The sequence below is a fragment of the Denticeps clupeoides genome, chromosome 4 (genome assembly GCF_900700375.1).
Source record: "Denticeps clupeoides chromosome 4, fDenClu1.1, whole genome shotgun sequence".
Lineage (NCBI taxonomy): Eukaryota > Metazoa > Chordata > Actinopteri > Clupeiformes > Denticipitidae > Denticeps > Denticeps clupeoides.
This window is the reverse complement of record NC_041710.1, coordinates 20792327-20805559: the sequence shown is the minus strand read 5'-3', so window position 1 is coordinate 20805559 and position 13233 is coordinate 20792327. Positions and strand designations below refer to the sequence as shown.

The 13233-nt window shown below is 41.0% G+C and overlaps 1 protein-coding gene across 1 annotated transcript; it reads left to right on the top strand.

Annotated features, from left to right (window-relative positions):
- Window positions 1–6995: 6995 nt before the first annotated feature.
- On the top strand, window positions 6996–12977 carry LOC114787692 (annexin A5-like). The gene is made up of 13 exons (XM_028975495.1): window positions 6996–7159; window positions 7322–7359; window positions 9474–9558; window positions 9785–9879; window positions 10574–10687; window positions 10768–10858; window positions 11255–11334; window positions 11415–11465; window positions 11556–11649; window positions 11889–11984; window positions 12168–12226; window positions 12312–12434; window positions 12550–12977. The coding sequence occupies exons 2-13, from the start codon at window positions 7357–7359 to the stop codon at window positions 12607–12609; spliced, it is 951 nt and encodes a 316-aa protein (XP_028831328.1). The 5' UTR covers window positions 6996–7159; window positions 7322–7356; the 3' UTR covers window positions 12610–12977.
- Window positions 12978–13233: the final 256 nt, after the last annotated feature.

Below are 13233 nucleotides of genomic sequence, written 5' to 3'. Positions count from 1 at the left end.
GGTTGAGCATCTTGACGAGACTTCAATGTCTTCTCCAGTTCTTTCTTGCACATCTTTGTGCCAGCAGGAAAGCCATCTGATAGGTGGTTACCTTAGCAACATAGGGTTTGGACAGGTAGTTCATTTTGACCTCACCTGAGAAAAAGACATATAACTAAGCTGCATTGTCCAACAAAACATTCCATGCAAATGTCTGTAAAAGTGCTTTGAGTGTCTAATTCCACAAGAAACTAGCTTTCAGAATGTTAAGAGACTCCACGGAGTGAAAAACATGCGCCTCATTAATCAACCTTTTACATCTGCACATCACTGTAGCAATATAGTCAACCGTATAGTCAACAGGAGTGCAAATGTCTCCTTACACGGCTTAAATGAACAAACCAATTAGAAAAAAAATCTAAATTTAAGTAAGATCTTAATGGTGTGGATCATATCTGTAAACTATTCCGAGCAGTTGAGCTCCACATAGAAACAATCCCTACTCATTCTCATGACCTGGAAGGGGTTTCACGTTTGTCATGTGTAATGTTTCCTTTTCACCTGGGTTTAATTGTATGAAGCTGCCCTGTTCGTTTCTGTTCACCGTCGGGTCTTTGTTATGTTACATGTTCACTAGTTATCGGATGTCTCCCCTGTCCTGTTCTTCACCAATTAAACCCCAGTTTCGTGATGTTGTGCCAATGTTCACCTGCCTCGCCATGCCAGATGGTTGTTACACTTATTATATTTTATAAACATGAAATAAAATCAAATGAAATTGTACAAAAGATTGCCAAGCAATACAATGGAAAGGATTGGTACCTTTTATTTGTACAAATCATGCCAAGTGTTGGAAGATTCTGTGCAGTTGACCTGCTGTGTTGAACTGCTGTGTTGATTATGGCTCTTGGCTATAATCTCGTACTCTGGTTTTACAGATTAGTGGAATGGAATTGTGCACCAGTACTGTCTGGGATCACTGTTTATTACACTTCTAGTGTGGTCTTAAGGCAAATCTAACCCTGTCAGTGTCGCCACCCCACTGAGCAGGAAAAAAATAAAATAACTTGCCAGAAATCTAATTTGAGATGGGTGGAGCTGAGAGGAGCAAGCACACAGTGAATGGTGTAAGTATAATGCTGCTGTGACCCATAAACATCAGCAACTGTCAGTGTCCGAGTTCGTTGGTGCATTTGTGGACATTGCAGGAAGAGGGGAAGTGTGGAATTGGATCTGTGGCGCTTGAAGAACGGGGTAGAGATCACGGGTGAATGAGAACAGGGCCGGGAGAGAGACTACAGGATGGTCAGCATTCGAGGTTCACACACAGAGGTGTAAGTATCAGAGACACAGGCATACCCTGTGCCTCGTCATACCCCTACAAATTAGTCCTGTAAACTTCCTCCACCTACATGGTCTGTTCATAACTATAATAAAATGTTCTCAAATGTTTTTTCCCCTAAGGCAATTTTCATGACAATATTCTAGGATTGCAGGTGCTATTTTTAAATAGTAGAAAGGTGAAAAGGGGGATTTTTTCCTGGTGCTGCCTGGGAATGGTAATGACAAGCATGTAAAAGCTCACCAGTCACACCAGAACCCAAGATCCTTTTGCATGTGTTGCTACACACTATTTCTGAGGCTACATTGAGGTATTGTGTAAGATGCACTTCAGCTCTTGAATGACCAGGATTAGGTAGCACTGCGATAACAGCAGTTAGCAAGTAACATTCCATAATAAGGGAATCAAGGAAGAATATTAATAATACTCAGAGTCGCAGCAGCCGAAACCCATTCCGGGACATGTGGCGCAGGGCAGGGACTCACCCAAGGTTAAAGTGAAGTGATTGTTAGGTTTGTGTGCGGGATGGGGCACCAGCCCATCACAGGACACACACAATTCAGTCCCACCTATGGACACCAATCCACCTAGTGTACATGGCTTTTTGTTGGAGGGAGAATCCCACACACAAACCTGAACTCACAACTGTGGATGTGCAAAGCCATGACACATAAAACATAAGTAAACTAAAATGAGGCTGAAATGGCCAGAGTTGTTATATTTTGGGAAATATAATCAATGTTTAAACTCTCATATTTTATTCATGATTTTGTGTGTTGTTTGCTCATTACAGAGTGTTTCTGGGTAACAACGTTACTCCCTCTAGTGGTAAGTGATTTAATTTTCTCTACAGTGGATGATAACGTCACCAACAATTAAGGCTTTATCCACAGATACAACCAGGTTAAAAACTGGTAAGGTCCAGGGGGTCTGTAATTAATAATTAATGGAATAAACGTATGGTTTTTATTTTGTGTGACAACATAGGTTTTTTTCATTTAAAGAATTTCAAAATAATGAATCTTTGTCCAGTTAAGTGAGGTTTTGTACATATCTGTATCCAGGAGGGCTAGCCTTGTCGAATTTTATAAATTCATTTAGTTTCATCCAAGTTTTAGTCTGTAATAATTTAATTAACAATGAGCGCTTTAGGTGTGAGAGATCTGACATTTAATAATCCTATTCTTATATCGGAGGTGTTGGTGGCACGTACAATAGGAATGGTAGTAACGTGTAATAAATAGCTGAAACCGACGCCCGGCCTATTCTGAGTTTTAGTGTTAAGCTTCCTGTTTGTATTAGTTGCACTTTATGAGAGAGAGGTAAATATACAGTGTCAATAGTGTACAAGGTGGGTGGCGGCTCTACACAAATGGCAGGCACTCGGTCTAGCCAGTCTGTCTGCCACCTGGTCTTGACTGGACAGTCAGTTTAGTTTTTTGATTGTAAGGCTATAAGCCAGATTTTTAGATAAATGAGTGGCGCCCTCACAGGTTGGAATGGATGACCTCTTGCCCCAAAAGACCAGACTTCTCCCAAAATGTTGGCCAGTTATTGATAAAACCCACTTTTCTATTTGAGCACCACTGATTGTGTTTTATAACCAGTGATTTATAATGAGGAGCCTGCTACAGGTCTCGACGCTACGCTGAAAGCAACTGAAGTTATTTCCAACTGGTGTAGTCAGACGTCATTAGTCCTGACGGGAATCACTATACTAGTTCAACCGAGGCACAAGCAGCAGAGCAGCCCACTCATTGCCAGCTACAGCAAGCCCCAAGGGGATAAAAGTACATACAAAATGCAGCAGCACGACTAATCTTCAACCTTCCCAAATTCTCCCACACCACCCCTCTGCTACGCTCCCTCCACTGGCTCCCAGTAGCTGCACACATCAGGTTCAAAATACTGATGCTGGCCTACAAAGCCAAACATGGAGTAGCCCCATCCTACCTCACAGCCCTTATTACACCTCGCACTGCACCTCGTATACTCCGAGCCTCCAGTACTGCCCGCCTGGTCCCTCCATCTCTGAAGGTAAAAGGAAAACATTCATCTAGACTCTTCTCCGTCTTGGCCCCTCGGTGGGGGAATGAACTTCCCTTCGAGGTCAGAACAGCTCAGTCACTGAGCACCTTCAAACGACAGCTCAAGACCTTCCTCTTTAAAGAATATTTAGATTAAATTGTAATTTTCTTGTTGTCGAACTTTGTGTACAGAATCTACAACAGAGTGAATAAAATAGATGTATTCATAATTGGGGTCCTAGTGAACCGGAATTGATCTCTTCATCGATGGTAACTTGAAAGCACGTTGTAAGTCGCTCTGGATAAGGGCGTCTGCCAAATGCCGTAAATGTAAATGTAAATGTAAAAGTAAATTCTCATAGCTCCTATTGTCAATCATTCAAATGATATAAAACTGTCAAACATCACAGTCTTCAGAAAAAACACACTGTAACATCGCACCTGAAAATAACACTCATGGGTTTAACATCAGTTAACCAGAAAAGTAAACTTATTTTTTTTAACCCCACATTTGACCGCTACTAACCAACAATATTGCAATCTCTCAGTACATTCACAGGGTAACAAACAAAATCTGACAAGTGTCCAGGTGTACAGCAGCACTCTGTTCGGTCGAATATGGCCCCTCAGCCAGAAAAGATTAAAAAAACCATTCTGATTTGTATCCAAACATACTGTCCCTGGTGAGTCAGGAATTTGAGCCACGAGAGGGCTTGAGATTTGGGGTTGTTGTGGCACCTGAACCTGGCTGAATGTGCTGAAGCCGGACCACCATGCAGCTGCTGTAGGACCTCTAGTATGAGAGCACTACAATTTGAATAAGTCTTTCTCCCAAGAGGGAAGAAGTCACAGACCGACACAACAGTCCATTGTGTAGCACTAGACGTTGGAAATCTGTGTAGGGGTATCTGTGTTGGGAATCAGGCCGATGCAAAAGGGAGTCAGCATTTGCATGACGTTGTCCATCTCTGTACATAATGTCCCATAATCTCCCCATCTTCATTGGAGGGATCTGTAAACACTTTTAAAGGTACATTAAAGTCTGGTAGAGATACAATGGGGGCAGATGACGATGCTTTCACAGTATGCTGACCATTCAAAAGGAGATTCAGCGGGGCAACACATTTAGCAAAGCTCCCAACAGAGCGGTGTGAGCATAACCCCACAAACTCTCTGTCTTCTGCTGGAGAACAAGGGACTGGCCAGTTTAATTTCAGCCATTCTGATCCTCAAAAACACTTTGTTGAGTCTAGCAAGATGCCCCTCAAAGGTGTTACTGTGAATGAGGATATTATCTAGGTAATCCATACAGATGTTCCATGGCAGACCCCTGAGGACTAGCTCCATTATTCTTTGTAAGGTGGCAGGTGCATTCGACAGGTGTATTCCTATTGGCACAGACCACCACTCGTACAAGCCCCGGCCAGTGGCGAAGGCAGTCTTCTCTCTGTCCTCCTCAGCCACTTACACCTGCCAATATCCATTCGAAAAGTCTATTCGACTGTCGGGTGACAGTCTTTTATAGTTATACTGTTCAGGCATCTGTAATCCACACAATATCACCATTCGCCACATCCTCAATCACACTAACATTTAGCAAATCAGTAGTGGTGGAATGTAACAAAGTAAATGTAATTTACAAATGTAAATGTACCTAAAAAAAATTTGTGTATCTGTACTTTATTAAAATGTTTACATTTGTGGAGACCTGAAATAATCCAGTTGGCCAGAACATCCATGGCCTTACTTAAAATATTTTTTTTCAAAATTGTAGAAAAGAAAAAGGACACTTTCAAAAGCCTTTTGTGCCTGCATCAGCCCCATAGGATTCAGTCTTACAAGAATTCTCTGTCTAACCTAAGAAAACACATAAAGGTATGATTTAATTCTGGTGGAAACTTCTGAAGGCTTTCTCAACAAAATTTAACTAGACAGTTTGGGAAAATGCCACACTACCCATTAAGGTAGTAGCAGACTGAAGCTATTTTATCCATTTTAATTCAAAGGCTATGTTATTCATTTCAGTATATTTTATAAGTGTTGCCAGATCCTAAATGTTGAAGTATGGTACCAGCAGCTTAAAATTATCTTATTTTGAGAAAGATTATCATACACACGTAAGTTCCATTCTGACGTTGCTCAGACAATCTGCTTCAATAACACATATTATTGTAGACCTTGCATATTATAGGGTATAATGCAACTTTTACCTACAGAATGCATTCTGAATCACGTTTGGCAAGGCAACAGAAGCACTGCATTATGGGATCTGTAGTTTATGTGTTATCATGGCTTCAGATTGCCTGGCCACCATAATAATATAATATCTATATTAAATGATTTTGAGTCAGGAGTTTGGCACCTATGTGCTCAGTAACTCACACTCAGTACTAGCATTCAGTCATACAGTTTTCACAGATTCAGCTTCCAAAGACTTTCTGTGCCAAAAATATGAAGGTGTCCTGAATCCACAGTCCCTGAGCAAGACACTTAACCCTGAGTGTCTCCAGAATGACTGTCCCTGTCACTACTGATTGTAAGTTGTTCTGGATAAGGGCCTCTGATAAATGTCATACATGTAAATATATAATCATTTCCAGTGGCAGAGTAATTAATGGCATTCCTCTAAAAATTTGATGTTAGAAGTGAAAGTAAGGTAATTGTCATTGTGATACACAACAAGCACAGCACACAGTGCACACAATGAAATGTGGTCTCTGCTTTTAACCCATCACCCTTGGTGAGCAGTGGGCTGTGTGTGGGGATTCGAACCGGCGACCTTCCGATTACGGGACTGGCCCAAAAAGTGACCATTTTTTTGCCTATACATTAATTGATTTAACCAGTAACTCAGCTATTTTGTCATTTGAGGCTCTATATGCACGCTGCTTCATTAAGGGATGATCCCCTGTCTCACACATTTGTCCAAATTATGTTTAGAAGCACTAAAAATACGAATGTATTCTTTCTGTCGATCTGTATCTGATGCAGTATCTGACTGCATCAAATCAGCCATCATTATCTCTTTAGCCGAATCCTCAACAGCCACAATTTTAAGTGACTTGCAAAAAGTTGCTGAGACCCCCCATTGTAAGCAAATGCTTTGAAAGGCAGATTCAGAGTCTTTTAATATTTTCACCACTACCTGAGACAACGGATCCCATGCAATTTGCGATCCACCAATGATGCTATATCCCTGACTCCACAATGCCATATCCCACCTGGAAAAAAATGCTACATATGTGAGGATGCTGTTTATGGATTACAGTTCAACATATAATACCTTTGTAACCTTGAAGCTGGACGGGAACTTCTGAACCTGTTTGAGCCAGGTTGTCAGACTGGGCAACATCACATCATTCTCAGTGACTCTGAACACCAGTGCTCCTCAGGGGTGTGTGTATGATTGCTGCCAGAATCAATTCATCTCCCACAAAAATGCATCGGGATCTATCATTAGAAATGTTTCAAGCATATTCAGTGTTCACACAATGCAGATGCTAAAGGTTGAATCATGTTTTTGAGAGTGGAACAGGCCCACGCATAGTAAAACATGGCACATTGTTACATGAAGAGTGGCTAACAGGAAGAGTGAAAAAAAGAGAATACATTTCCCAGAATTCCAGACACCGTGATTTTCTCATAAGGGTGTGGCTCGCAGTACAACGAAGTTTATTCCTCTCCCACTCCTGCCTCGTTTCCTCCTGCTGCTGGTCCTCACTGTACGTGCAGTCGGCGAGCTCTTCTGCTTCTGGGCTCCGGGTTCTGGCGTCTGTGTCCCCGGTTTTTACTCACTTGTAACTTCAAACAGGTAGGAAGTAAACAGAAAGTACCTGTGCACAGTGACGAGTAAGCGCTCCGTCGTTTTCTCTTCCTGCCAACAGAAACGAGGGGAAGATGTTGCTTTGTTCAGGTTTGTGTGGAAACCATATATCGTGTCATTTTAACTAAAACTTTGTTTTTCTTCGTTTAGAGTCCTTGACGTCAAACTGCGCGAACTGTCTGATAATGGTAAGTTCACTTCTCGCAGTGATCCTAAAGTCATACTTTCTCTTGGTCATGGCGATTAGCATTTGTACTTAGGGTGAATGTAAGTGTTTGAGCTGAAAAGAATGAGTGAAATGTACCGTCGATACTACGCTGGTCTGTAACCAGGCAACGCCCACACCAGGCTCTCATCGCAGCAAGATACTCCCTGCAGTCGCTTTCATAAATGTTTTTCACGTGTTTATGTTGTTTCTGGTGCAGATTTCATCTATCTCCACGTATACGCGTGAAACGGTGTTACATAATTTACGTGAGCAGCTTCGAAAAAACAGTCCATAAAGAACAGCTGCGGAAGGAGTAACAGAGTTTTACGTCTATTCGGGTTGTGTCGGTGAAGCGGAGAAGTGCTGTCATCTTGTTTCAGGCCGAAAGATGTGTGTCTGCGGCCTGTGACTCATGTGTGTGGGCATATTGCCCGGTAGGGTGGGTCTTTCTCTCTCTCTCTCTCTCTCTCTTGCCCGACCTATCTCTCTCTCTCTCTCTCTCTCTCTCTCTCTGTCTTTTTTTTTTTTTTTTTTTTTTAACTCTTGGCTTCTCCTGCTTTCCGTATTTTTTTCATCCAGTCCGAACACACCCTGAGCCGTTGTTTAAGTTTCAAGTCTAACACAGCCTCCAACAACGGACAAGATGGCGTCCTCTTCTACATGAATTTGAATGTGTGTACAATAGCTTGAGTGATTAAGGGAGTGTTTGATCTGTGTGTGTGTGTGTAGGGAGGAGGGAGGGCTAGGTCATCACATTCTCGACGCTTCACCCTTTGCTCCCATGTCTGCTTAAGTTGACATACTTTTTCATCACGTTTTATCATTAACGCTCAGCCATTTTCTGAATTAGTTTTTACACAACAACTGTTGAACTGTTACAACCTGAGGTCCCAGGAGTACATCCAGTGGCATCTCTACATGGCCTCTGAATACAGCCTATTTAGCAGGACTGTTCATGGAATGATTACGTTTGCTGAAATGCGTAAATGATGTCTTGCACATCCAGAGATGAATACCTTGCCACAATGGTTTGTGTGCCGGAGAGTGAGGTTCACAATTTCAAGTATTTGTTTTAGTTCTGCCATAAACAACACTTATTCAGTCGCCCTGCATAGTTATGTTTCCTGAATGTTGTCGTAACATAGGTGTAATGGGTGGAATCTTGATGGAAATTGAGTTTGGGAGCGCGTGATTTGGGATACAAACAACACATACAGATGTAGATATTGTTGATCTGTGCACACGTGGTGATTTGCATGGACAGCCAGAAATATTTGAAATTTTTTGGTAATGGTGGATTTAATCATTCCATGTCACATTCCTGCGTCAGGCTGGAATTTTACTTCACTTAAGCGATGGACGCTTAAGTGAAGCGTCCATCAAAATGGACCATAACTCTATTAAGCATTTAAATCAGTACCATGTATTGCACCAGCCATAGTCGATGTTTCTTACTGCTTTAATTCGTTTGTATGGAAAGAAGACTCCTTAAAAACCAAATTCCTTTTGATTTGGTGGCACTGCTGTGTTGCTCCATGTAAACAGACACTCCTTGGGGATTTTATGACGTTTCACGTTCTGTGCTCAAGACTACGTTGGTAGGCTCATATATCCTGGTGTTTTAATAAGTTATGTGTGAAAACAATGATGATTACCCACACCCTGGAGGCCATCTGTGAACTAATGAGCAGCCATTGTGTGCCAGATATCATAATGCCATATGTACATCCTGGTGTAATCTTTTAAACAAAGATCCTGGGAGTGTAACTCATTTATTTCCAGGGCAAAATGTTACTTGAGGAGGCAATAAAAGGTCTGTTCTCTGTGCTTAGTCTACACCATATCTGCAAACATGCTTAATAGATTTATTGAAGGCAGAAACAATGTGTCATCAGTATGTTCCTCATTTTTTTCATGAATGTCATATATATTTATTTTTTCCATTTGGGGGAATTCCAACCTTCATCACCAATATTCTCAGAAACTACACACAGAGTACCAATTTAAAGTATTTTACTTTTTTATGGTGAGGGGGTTAGGAATACTTGCAGTATTAATATGAACTGTGTATGCTTCTCCCATTCTTACTTCCAGGCTTTCAGAGGAACAGTGAAGCCCTATGGTGCCTTCAACGCCAACGATGATGCAAATGCCCTTCAAAAAGCCATGAAGGGTCTGGGTGAGTGTGCCTCTCCAAAGACTGACACACAAAAGCACCTAGAGATGTGGTTTACGATGAGCACATAAGTATTTCCTTTGTCGATACTTCCTTTATTCCTGACTTCATCTGTTAATTTTCAGTTGTGAAATCTTTTGTCATGTGATTGGCTAATGTGACTCACATCTTCATAGCTGTGAAACCGTTGCTGGTAACCTCCATTTCTGTTTTGTAAATATACTTTTAGGCACTGATGAGGATACCATTATGAAGCTGTTGACAGCTCGCAGCAATGTCCAGAGGCAGCAAATCAAGGCTGCTTACAAGACTCTGTTTGGCAAGGTAATGTCAGACTAGAGCTGAAGACACAGATGCAAATCTTCTTTCACATATTTCCCTCCCATTTTTATTGTGAAATAATGTAGTAGTAGAACATTGGCCACCCCCTCATATTGATGACCAACATGTCCACTCAGGAGTGAATCACAGTCTGGTTGTACTGGGCTGTATAGGGCTCTTATCTGAGTAAATACTGCAATGTCCTAATGTTCCTCCTTGGACTCTTTGGAGTTCATGTAATCTACAGTATATTTGCATGGTGTTATATTGCCAGCTTTATCCAATAGAGTGAAATGTGAAAAGTTGCATCCTTAAGGTTACACATTGCCTTACAATTATAGAATCCTTAAAACTTCTTATACTTGTTTTGCTGTGAAATCTGTACTACATGCATGTAAATAAATTTAAACAGCTATGTTGCCACTGTCAGTTGTCTCTTCTGTTTATGTCTGTCTTTTGTGAATCATTTCTATTGCTTCATCTCATTCTCATTTCTCCTGCTGCAGTCCTCGTGCTGCCAGCTATCTGCTGTGTCCTCTTTGCTTTTACAACTTTAAGAACCAGTGTTATTGCAGAACACGATTGAGAAAAGGGAACAAATGCACCCTTCAGATCCACATGAAATCAACTGGCTTAACCTATGAATGTAGTAATGAAAAAACTTGATCATGATGTCTGCTTTCTCTCTTTCTGACAGGATCTGGTGGATCATCTGAAGTCTGAGCTGGGGGGGAAGTTTGAGTCTCTCATTGTGGGTTTAATGACGGCCCCCATAGCATACGATGCAGAGCTACTTAGACATGCCATCAAGGTGGGTACAGAAACAAACTACACAAACTCTCATGTCTCTTGCAAGCAAACTACTCAAATAGGCACGTTTGGCCTTTTCAGGGAGCTGGGACTGATGAGAAGGTGCTGATTGAGATCCTGGCTTCCAGGACACCAGATCAAGTGAAGGAAATCATTGCAACATACAAGAACAGTAGGACTGGATTTTTCATTCAGCTCAATTACTTTAACTGAGAGACTGTAGGAAAAAGGCTGTAAAAAAAAGACTGTAGGGCAGGGGTGGCCTAGCGGTTAAGGAAGCGGCCCCGTAATCAGAAGGTTGCTGGTTCGAATCCCGATCTGCCAAGGTACCACTGAGGAGCCACTGAGCAAAGCACCATCCGCACACACTTCTCCCCGGGTGCCTGTCATGGCTGCCCACTGCTCACTCAGGGTGATGGGTTAAATGCAGAGGACAAATTTCACTGTGTGCACTGTGTGCTGTGCTGCTGTGTATCACATGTGACAATCACTTCACTTTCTTTCTTTCACTTTCTAAAATGTGATTCTCCTCCATATTGACCAATTTATTGGTGTTTTCTATGTTTAGTGTATGATCATGATCTGGAACATGATGTGACTGGAGACACAGGAGGTCATTTCCGGAGGATGCTGGTGATTCTTCTGCAGGTCAGGCCTCATTTAATCAGTAAACCAGCAGCCTGAACAAACTGTTAACTATACAGTTTTTCAATACTTTTTAATCACAGGCGAGTAGACAACAAGGTGTTCAGGAGGGAACCATTGAAAGTGATGCCAAGGTAGAATCTGTGTTTGTTGAACGTGTGTGTGTGTGATAAAGTGATTGTGTTAGAATGAGACAGGACATAAAACTGTTTTGCATGTTTCAGGCCCTGTTTGCCGCTGGAGAGCAGAAGTTTGGAACCGATGAGGAACAATTCATCACCATCCTGGGCAACCGCAGTGCTGCTCATCTGCAAAGAGGTCAGACAAGGCACCCCATAATATGCATAACATTATTATCTAACATAATTTTTAATGTTGGATAATACTAATAATCAAATTTGGATATATTATTCATCCTTGTATTTTTGTTAGTTGAAAAGCTTTGACTACTTACTATTCATGTGGATCTTTACCTTTTAAAAGTTCATTTTATAAACAAAAATATATATATATATATTAAAAAATTAAAATTAAAAAGAAATTTGTATTTCCTTTAGTCTTTGCTGCATATATGAAGCTCTCAGGCTTTGAGATTGAGGAGAGCATCCAGAGAGAGACCTCAGGGAGTCTGGAGAAAATTCTGCTGGCTGTGGGTAAGAAGCACACACACACACCAAGACCATTTTTTTCCCCAAATGACAACCTTGATTTTATTCTCTCTTACTGTATGATCTAGTTTTGAGTACTGAGGTGTCTAAAACACAACTCACTAATCACCTAAATGCATGGTTATGATGCAATAATATACAATCTGTAACATGCCTTTATGTACACAGTAAAATGTGCAAGAAGTGTCCCAGCCTATTTTGCGGAGTGTCTCTACCATTCCATGAAGGTATGGTAAAGCTGTTCACATGAACATCAACATGTAATGTGAGAGATCTTTTTTGTAATCTTCAATTGTCTATGATATTCCACAGGGAGCTGGTACAGATGACGAAACCCTGATCCGGATCATGGTGACCCGAAGCGAGGTAGACATGCTGGATATCCGCAAGGAGTTCCGAAGAATGTTTGCCACCTCTTTACATGCAATGATTAAGGTGAGCTTTTTTGTTTAACGTATTGTGAAATTGATCATAATAAATTAAATGTTGAAATGAAAACACCCATAATACAGGGCATTTTGGCAGCTTATTTTGTGTGTGTGTGTTACAGGGTGATACCGCAGGTGATTACCGGAAATGCCTGCTCCTGCTTTGTGGAGGGGAAGACTAAGCCCTCGTGGTGTTTTATGAGGAACACCTCTGTAACCCAGCGATGAGTTTTTATGTAACAGATATGTTGTTATTAACTGTTCACTCATTGTTACATTAATTTTGTTGACAGAATATTTATATTATATTCACTAATAGTCAATAGTCAAAGCTACATGTTAATCACATGCTTATTTCACACTTAAAACAATGTGCATGCTTACATGTTTTTTTTTTTTTTTATTGAAGGCAAAAGTAGGCATATTTTCAACTCATGGTGAATTTATGAAGATTACAGGTGCTACAGGAGAATCCATGTTTCTAAAAGTCACTTGTGCACTCAGGCCATTAAGAACTCATTACATATTCAATAAACATGTTTGCTGATGACTGTGTGTCATGCAGGTGCATTTTTGTCTGTTTGAGCAGACCATTCTGCACAGCACTGTGAACTCATTTCTTTAACGCAAGGTGACATAAAAATGAGCCTGAAAATTTAGTGAATGGGATAGAAAACATTTTTTATTTCCTGATATGTATTTTCCCATCTTTTATCCTTGGAATACAGCATGATTTCCTGTATGCTGCGCATGAGTTCTACATTACTGTTAAACATATATATGATGTTCTATGCATCCTAACGCAG

What these genes read in the sequence shown, in the direction of transcription:
- LOC114787692 (XM_028975495.1), top strand. An exon ending in TACTTAGACATGCCATCAAG is followed by an intron (nt 10,688 to 10,767) that starts GTGGGTACAGAA and finishes TGGCCTTTTCAG; the next exon opens with GGAGCTGGGACTGATGAGAA. An exon ending in CATTGCAACATACAAGAACA is followed by an intron (nt 10,859 to 11,254) that starts GTAGGACTGGAT and finishes TTCTATGTTTAG; the next exon opens with TGTATGATCATGATCTGGAA.